The sequence below is a fragment of the Geospiza fortis genome, unplaced genomic scaffold (genome assembly GCF_000277835.1).
Source record: "Geospiza fortis unplaced genomic scaffold, GeoFor_1.0 scaffold118, whole genome shotgun sequence".
In the NCBI taxonomy this organism is placed as follows: domain Eukaryota; kingdom Metazoa; phylum Chordata; class Aves; order Passeriformes; family Thraupidae; genus Geospiza; species Geospiza fortis.
In genome coordinates this window covers 2,515,370-2,524,264 of record NW_005054380.1, presented here as the reverse complement: position 1 = coordinate 2,524,264, position 8,895 = coordinate 2,515,370, and the positions used below count along the sequence as shown (strand labels likewise).

The 8,895-nt window shown below is 52.0% G+C and overlaps 2 protein-coding genes across 2 annotated transcripts in view; one reads left to right on the top strand and one right to left on the bottom strand.

The window, feature by feature from the left end:
• Window positions 1-6: 6 nt before the first annotated feature.
• Window positions 7-1,498, top strand: ERFE (erythroferrone; the record flags this gene model as incomplete). The annotated part of the gene is made up of 6 exons (XM_031060347.1): window positions 7-73; window positions 204-376; window positions 468-576; window positions 648-738; window positions 840-918; window positions 1,214-1,498. Coding segments are annotated over 6 exons (618 nt in total), but the record flags the coding sequence as incomplete, so codon positions are not given.
• Window positions 1,499-4,645: 3,147 nt separating this feature from the next.
• ILKAP (ILK associated serine/threonine phosphatase) overlaps window positions 4,646-8,895 on the bottom strand; it is a gene marked incomplete at its 5' end in the record, with an annotated part of 10,906 nt that continues 6,656 nt past the window's right edge. The window contains 4 exons of the mRNA XM_031060353.1: window positions 4,646-4,896; window positions 5,190-5,271; window positions 6,525-6,644; window positions 8,347-8,468. Coding sequence (XP_030916213.1) covers window positions 4,756-4,896; window positions 5,190-5,271; window positions 6,525-6,644; window positions 8,347-8,468 — 465 coding nt within the window. The remainder of the gene's footprint in view (window positions 4,897-5,189; window positions 5,272-6,524; window positions 6,645-8,346; window positions 8,469-8,895) is intronic.

Below are 8,895 nucleotides of genomic sequence, written 5' to 3'. Positions count from 1 at the left end.
GGAAAAACAACCGCGGGAGCCGCGCTCCCCGTGCCCGAGGAGCTGCTGAGGGAGCTGCAGCTCCTGCTCAGAGGTACCGGGCTGGGGACACGGGGTGGGAGCTGCGGGGACATCAGGACAAGGCGAAGCAGGGCTGTGCAGCAGAGCCAGGAAAAGTGAAGGTTCCCTTCCTAACGTGAGACTCCGGTGGGGTTCGGGGTCAGGCACGGCAAAGATGTGCAGGACAGCTGGGGAAGGGTCTAAGGAGGAGGAAAGCAGCAAAGGCAGCGGCCAGGCCGGGGCCCAGCGTCGGGTGGAAGCAGCTTTCCATTGCCAAACGCGTGCAGACATCGCTGTGGAGCAGAAGCAGTGGCAGGAGCTGGGGCAGTTCTACATTGTGAGTGCCCAGCCTGCCCCTTTCCCTGTCTGCAGGGGCACCCCCCTGGCACAGGGACTCCTCCTCTAACTCCAGCCCTTCCCTATGCCAGCCTGAGAGGGAGGAGATGTTCCACCGTGGCGCGGGGCTGAACCTGACCAGCGGGCAGTACACAGCCCCCCTTGCAGGATACTACAGCTTCAGCAGCACTCTGCACATCGGTGAGCCCTCCGACAGCCCCGCGGCCCCGCCGGGGCAGGCTGGGATGGCCTCACCCCCCGCTCTGTCCCAGCGCGCAGGGAGCCGCGGAGGAAGAGGCAGGGATGCCGGGGGAGCCGCCTGCGGGTGCTGATCTGTGTGCAGTCCTGCTGCCAGCACAACAGGTACCCCAGGGCGAGGCCAGGGCCAGGGAGGGGGGAAGGAGCCCAGCATCGCTGGGAAAGGAGGGGCTGCTCCCCCCACCACTGCCCTCGCTCTTCTGCAGCCATCTGGAGAGCGTATCCCGGCTGGAGAGCAGCGGGGACCTTTTCACCATCTCTGTCACAGGCACCCTGTACCTGCAGGTGAGTGGGGCCAGCTCCACTGGGACAGTGCTGGGCAGGAAGGTGCCTTCCATGGCCCCAGCCCAGGGCTGGGCATCAGGTCCCAGAGACAGTCAGGGCAGAGCTCTGCTGGGCACAGGCTGTGGCTGGGCTGCCCCAAAGGCCTTGTGCTGCTCTTTTCCCAGAGGGAAGGGGAGGGGCAGCTCCTCCAGCTCTTGGTTGCTGTGTGCAGGGAGAGCTCTGTCCTTGGCCCTGCCAGGCCATGCCTGGTGCCCAGGGGAGGTGTCCTGCCCTGCTAACCCCTCTCTCCCCCCAGGCTGGGCAGTATGCCTCTGTTTTTGTGGACAACACGGCAGGCTCCCCCCTCACCGTTCAAAGTGGCTCCGATTTCAGTGCTGTTCTGCTGGGAGTGTGAAGAGGCTGAACCTGTGCCAGGAGCAGCCAGACCCTTCCCTCTGCCAGCCACCATTGTGTCTCCCCTGCTCAGCACCAAGCCTAAGGAAGAGCATTTGCTCATACAGGGAGCTGCAGTCTGGTCTGATACTGCTTGTGCTGAAGATGGACAAAAGGTCATGAAGGAGATGATGATGATGATGATGATGATGATAGTAATAAAGCAGCCTGAGCAGGACCTAAGGCATTCACTTTTATCTAAAGGCTAGGCCTAGAAGTTTATCTTGGAAAACACTGCTGACAGTGGCAGCAGATGGCTGCCTAGGGCTCAGCTCTCACCGTGCCTGGTACAAAGCCCCACACATCCATTTTTGCCCTCAGGGGACTTCCCTTCCCTGTCCAGACTTAGTCTCAGCAGCCCAGGCCAGATTATGCATTGCTTTAGCCCCTGCAGTGAATGAGGAGAGGGTTTGCTGGCAGGAGCCAACATCCTTCACACCAGCATCTTCACTGTGAAGACCTGACAGTCATAACTTTAAAAAGCTAGATAGAGCTTTATCAGTAGGTTAATACAATTCAAAAGCCAGTAGAGAAAAGTTTCTGTTGATCTATGAAAAGATATGACCCTTACAGTTCATGTGCCACATTAGTGAAAAGGACCAAGTGCTCGTTCTCGTTTCCATTGACTCTTGACACTGCATCTGCCATTGGCTTTGTTGTGTGTAGTCATAACTCCTCAATCATCAGCAGCAAAAACTCCAAATCTGATTTTCTCCACACAGTTTTTCTTCAGTCAACTATGAACAGCTGGAACCTGGGCTTTTAATTATGCTGAAGCTAATGACTGCCTAACAAAGCTCTAATATCCAGTGCTGCTCAACCGATGAGACAAAGTCCCAACAACGCCACATGTTGGATTAAAGCAAATTCCTGCCCTGTGGCTTTGCAGAGCAGGCACTCCCTGCCTGTGGCACAGGGCCTGGCTGTGGGCAGCCCAGATAGAGCCCAGCTCTTTGCTCTGGCTGTGATAGCTGCCTGAGCTCAGCAGGGCACAGCCTACGTGACCCAGCCAGGGCTGCACCAGGCAGGCTGAGCGTTTGATTTCCCGGTAGCACTCAGAACTGGGCAAGTGGTGCCAGCAGCACTGCAAGATAGCCTCAGCTAACAGCCCCACCTTCTCCCAGGGATGTCCCTGCCCTTCTCCACAGGCTGCATCTCCTTGAGGAGCCTGGTGAAGGAGCAGTTAATGGAGCAGTTTATGGGTAGGGGTGTTTGGGTCTGGAAAAAGGGGAAGCTGAGAATGGAAAGCAAGTTACCTTTCTGAAATTTGCCATCAGGGTTTATTTTGCCACAAACAGAAGCAACTCCATGCTGCTCTGTTTGGGCTCTCCAAATTTGCCTTTCAAGAGCAGAAACAGGACAGTGTGCTGCTAACAAAGGCATCCCCTCCCAGCTCATCCTGCACTGCAGCCTTCCATCAAAATACACAGGAATGGCTGGGAGCAGAACAAGCTGGCAGAGGACCAGCCCTACCCAAAATCTCTGCCAGAGGGCCACTTCCTTCCTCAGTGCTCTGCAGGAGATGCAGAGTCAGTGTGCACCCTCAGACTAAGCCCATGAAGTGTAACTCACTACTGCTGCAGCAGAAATAGAAGTAAGATGGCCAAGCCACCTGTCCCAAACAGGACAGCCATCGTGTGCTCCAGCAAACAGCCCAGGAGCTGGGACAAATCCCAAAGTTCCAGGGATACAGAAAACAGGAAGGAGCCAGGGAAGCCTCACAGCCCTGCACAAAACAGCAGGCACCACCCTGCCCTTGCCCCCTCCCCTGGGACTACAGCTGTGCCTCACCAGGGCAAGGAGGCAACCACAATGCACAGCCCTCAGCCCAGCTCCCTCCCTGTCCTCTCACACACACAGCATGGGAAATTGGAAACTGCAGGGCTTAGGTAGCCCAATCCATTTAGCTTTCATTCTGTCATTTGGTCTTAGGCCAAATTTTCTCTGGAAAACAGCACACTGACTGCAGCAACAGCTGGCAGAGGCACTGAGACAGGATGAGACACCAGACACTAATTAGTACCTAAAACCTGAGATGCCTTCTCCTCACATAGCACAGACAAGCACAGAGCCTGCCTGCAGTTCAGCTGCCTTTCACCAAGCCCATTTGGTGAAAACACTTTTTCCAAAAAACATCAGGAGCAAACTCCAGCCATTTTTTCCACACCAACTTTGTGGTAAACTCCAACATGTTCTGCAAGCACAGGGCAGGTATGCTGCTGCTCTGCAACGGGTGTTGTGTCCCTCAGCTGCAGGCAACCTCACAGCCCAGCTTCAGAGCCAGATTTCCCACCCAGTGTGGACAGCCCATACCACATCCCAAACTGGTGGCCCAGAGGATTTCACAGTCTGTATGGTACAGCCTGTCTGAGACCTGGAACTCCAGACTCTCCCAGGGTCTTGCACAAAGCTCAAGGATGTGGACAGCAGAACTGTCCCATTAAAAGCTGGCAGAGCTCATGCCCCCAGATCCCTCCTGGTAACACCCTTGCCCAGTGAATTCACTGTGGTTGCAGAGGCATTCAACCCTAGCACTAAGTGAGCTAAACCTGTAGGAAAGGCATTTTGTGCTGTTCTTGCGAGCCAGCAAAAGCTTCCTAAAGATAAGGAAAGCCCCATATCTCTGTCAAGGAAGACACCAAGGCTGTCACCATGGTGATTTGATGAAGGAGAGAAAGTCAAAAGATAGAGACTCTAGCTGGCTCACAGAATGACGTGGCTCCTCGTTCACCTATTGAGAACTTTGTTTCTTTCTTATGACCAATGGGCAGTGAATGTGTCTGTTAAGTAAATGTAAGTATCTTGAAAAAACTATAAAAGCAACATGTTGCTCTAATAGATCTCGCTAATGCACCTTCCTGATGGAGCCTTGGTGCTTTGTGCCCTGTCACGCTCTAGAGTGACATCAGCTGTCACAGACACATTTTCTGAAAAATCCTTTCCTTGGGATTTTTTCTCCTGAGAGGCCTCAGGAACAAAATGTAAACAATGATTATCTGCTGCTGTGGAATGCAACAGGTGCATCTGTGATTGGTCTCATGTGGTTGGTTGTAATTAATGGCCAATCACAGTCAGCTGGCTCAAACTCTCTGTCCAAGACAGAAGCTTTTGTTATCATTCCATTCCTTTTCTATTCTTAGCTAGCCTTCTGATGAAATCCTTTCTTCTATTCTTTTAGTATAGTTTTAATATAATATATATCATAAAATAATAAATCAAGCCTTCTGAATCACGGAGTCAGGATGAGGAAAGCGACGAGCATCTAAGACCCCTGCGAACACCGTCACAATCAACCTATTAGAAAAAACCCATCTTTATTTACACTGGAGAGCCCCCAGCAGGAGCCGGCCTCCTGCAGGCACACATGCATGCACACAGAGCTCTCCCCTGGCTGCAGCAGGTCCCTCAGTGCTCGATCCGGACCAGCATGACGGTGACGTTGTCGGCCGAGCCGCGCTGCACGGCCTTGCTGGCCAGCCTGTTACACGCGGCCTCGTAGCGAGCGTCGGCCTCCAGCCTCCCTTCTCTCGTCTGGATATTCTTATCCTGTTGGGACAGAGCAATCTCACTGCTCCCAGCAAAGGTGGGCTGTTGTATTGTGTTCTTGTATGTCTTAGTTGCATTAAGTTCTACTTTGGTTTATGCCAGTTTCCCCCCTGCTGCCTCCTGCGACAGTGGGGGTGTATTTTCCAAACATTGGGAAGCAGAACAAATGCAGACAGCCTAGGGGTAACTAGAAGACTGCCCCAAAGTTACTCTGGCAGAAGTACTCTGGCATTTTGTGCCCTCTGCAGTGACAAACCCAGACCTTCCCCCCACCAAGGCCACCTTGTCCTCACCTCCAGGCAGGACACGATGAAGTTCACAGCTTCTTCTGGTGTAAAGACTTTAAAGAGGCCATCACACGCTATCAGAATGAACCTGGAAATCAAGTGGAGACAGATTCCAAGGCTGAATTTTTGGCTCCTCAACCACAACAAAATCACTCCAATCTATTTTACGAATATCCATGCTCACATCCAAAGGGAAGATGCTGTGAAAGCTCATCTGAAAATCCCTTGGGACCTACTGTTCATGGCAATTCAAAATACAGGACAAAGAGCCAGGCAACTAATATAAGACCTTGATCAGGACATCCTGGCTGTCTTACAACACTGGCAAGATCATGTATGATCCTGGTCAAATGCTCTATTGTTTCTCTAAGAACTGCTTCTTTCCTTTGAGTCCTTTTCATTCATGTATTTTCCCTGTGAAGCAGCTAGTGTAAGGAAATAAACAAAGCTGAATCCCTCATGTACATCACTTTACATTTCTACACTCCTGAGATATGTGGTAATTTTAATATGCAAATTCAAAAGAAAAGCACGTGACACAACTGTGAGCAGAAAACTGACACAAAATATTGCCACAGGCTGCAGAAGGTGGAGGAGATACAAAGCCCAAGGCAAGGGCAGCACCCCCCTTAGGATGGGGAGACAGCCTGCTGTGCACTCCCTGCCTGCACAAGGAATTCTATTAACCAGGAGCCCTAACCAGAGTCAGCAGGACAAGGAAAATTAAATAAACCCACAGAAGTGGTCAGTCTGCACATGCCTCTGAAGACATCATTTCAGTGCATGATACTCAAGAGTATCTTTAGAAATATTTTAGTGGATCACTTGATATGGAGCTCTAATCCCAGAAAAAGCAGCAGTACTGGGTTACACTCACCTCTCAGAGTCTTCTGGGCCACACTGACACAAAAGCTCGCTGCAATTTGTCGTTGCCAATCATATCATGGAAAAGTATCTCAAATCTTCAAATATCACAGCTGAATGCAAAAGTCTTTATTGGCACCACAGCTGCTAAAAACAACTCCTGGACAGAATGGAGACCCAGAACTCAAGCCTCAACTACCTGCTTGAACACTGATTTGTGAGCTTAATCAGAGCACAGAGGACATCTAAGGCCTGTGTGTGCTATTGCTATGAGGCTGGTTCCTCCAAGAGGAGCCTTCCCAGCATCTTGGCAGAGCAGCAGATTATCCCACTGTTCTAATAAGGAACAGAAGCAGAGAGACAGCACCAGTAAGAGCATCCTCTAATTCTGGGAGGGATCAGTCTGAAGTGCCTTGGCTCTCACAGCAGAGCCCACAGGGCTGGGACAGACACCCCCCGTGCAAGGGCACACGTTACCTGTCATTGTGTGTGAGCTGGCAGCGTTTGATATCTGGCACAGAGATCACACCACAGCGCTTGTACTGGCCATCCCCAATGGAGCGGGAAACCTCCAGCACTCCCAGCACTCTCCCGTCCCTGCACGAGGAAAGAAAGCACTCAGAGCCCTCCCCACGTGTGCATTTCACTGCACTGCCTGATGGGGACATTGTGCACCCATCTGCTTGTACAAATAATGACCCACTTCCCCAGCAAGTTCAAATCTTCCTTTTAAAGTCTCCTTTTCCTTCTGTGTGTTTGTGTGAAGCTCTGGGAAACAAGTGAGGAGGAAATAGTCAGGAGACTTCAAGGCTGTTTTCTGTCACCCTGCCCTAACTCAAATCCTGCTTAGCCTAGCAAACTGGGGCAGTAAAATTATATGTGAGCTGAACTCCCAGTGGCATAGTTTGAATAGAGATTATTTTTTGGCAAGATATCCAGCAAACTGCTCTTCACTAGAAGCAGAGTGGCAGAGGCAAGAGGTCTGAGTCAGCAGCCCCTCCTGTGTCCTGTCTGAGGACACCAACCCCTACAGACTGGCCCAGCTGCAGGCAGCTCCCAGGAGTGAGAAACACAACATGCTCCTGATCACTTGGCCTTTAGTAACCACTGATTGCAGCAAGCAGTTTGTGAAACCTACATTACAACACCCCTTAGGAAACACCTCTGGGAAGTCAAGCTTTTCTAACTAACCCAGCTCCCTAGAGAAACAGCTTCCCACACTTCACCTTTCTAACAATAAAGCATCTTCTCCCCAAAAAGGCTCTTCTGTGCCCTCTGAGAATACACAAAGCTCATTCATCTTGTAGTTGAGCAGCCTCGCTTGAGATAAAAGCCAGAAGCAAGGCATGTCACAGAGAAGAGATCTGACACTCACACACTTTGTGGCTTATCTCCTGGGCCCAAAATACTGAAGTGCAAGCAGTGGGAGAGGCTCCCAGGCAGTCAGGGACCAGTTCTGAAAGGAGCTAACAGACACTGGGCCACCTCTTTGCCATGTGCAAAGAGAGATCAGTGCTGAGTGCAAGTGGCAGCATGTGCTCCCCAGAGATAAGGGGAACAAAGCACTCCAGACACGGCAGCACAACAGAACTGAGCCCACCCCTCTCCAGCCTGGGTGCATTTTGCTTCCACAGGCATGAAGATACTTCACCTCCACTGAATCCTCTCTTGGTGAAGATGCCACTAAATCAAGAAACAGCCCTCAAAGAAGAGAGAGAACCTAGCCAGGAAAATAAGTCTCAGCTGTTGCGTTTGGCACCTGCTCCCCAAACAGCCATGAACTCCTTTTTGCACAGGAACATTAAGATAATCATATTCTGGTTCCACAATACACCCTCCTAATGCAGAGAGCCTCAGTGCATCAGCAAACCCCAAGGGAGCAACACCAATGGACATCGAGGGCTTTCTGGGCTCTCTCAAACCATGCCCCCTCTCACAGGACAAGGACAGAGGAGTCATGCTGCAAGGAGATCAGTTCTGTTCAGCACCACAGAGTGCAAAAGGCAGTAACTTCCTCAACAATCCAATCCAGCTCTGTAGGTCCAAATCTGTAAGTCAAGCTTAAGCCTGCCCATGCTGGTATCCCAGTGCCAGGCTCTCACATGAGTCCTGCCCTGGCCATCCTAAGGCTCTGGGAACCACCAACCAACCCCAGTAACTGAACCCTTACAGGCCTCAGGCAGCAGCAGATTCTCACAACTAGGATGCATGCTGGGCTCAGGGAGCTTCAAAACCTCAGTGCTCAGGCCCCAAATCAGGCTGGGGTTTAGATCAGCTCATTCACACCTCAGGCACTCACCTGACGTTTCCCCCAGCTTTCTGTATCCGCATCCTCTCCTCGTACTGGGTGGGGTTGTGCTCCTTGCTGAGGCTCAGGGCTGTGTGCTTCTGGCTCTCCTCATTGTAACGACACAGAATCGCCTGTGCTGACAAAAAACCACCATCAAACAACAACCCAGCTGCAGCACAGCTTCTGGAGACAGCCCCACACTGCACTGAATGGTGCCACATCAGGCCAGTGGCTGGTGGCCAGGGATGATTCTCAGGGCTCATTCCTAGGCAGGAGGTGCTGCTCAGTGCTTTTATCAGGGATCTGAATGCAGGAGTTGAATGCACCATTACCAACTTTGCTGGTGATTCCAAACTGGGAGTGCTGTGGACTCTCTGGAGGGAGGAGAGGCCTTGCAGAGGGCTCTGCACAGATGCACCACAGGCAATGCCAGTGACACAGAACTGCTGAGTCCAAGTGTGGGTTCTGCACCCAGGGGGAGCAAGGCTGAGCACGAGGCTGAGCTGGGAGAGGAGAGGCTGGGGAGCAGCCCCTGCAAGGGTCTGGGGGTGCTGGGGG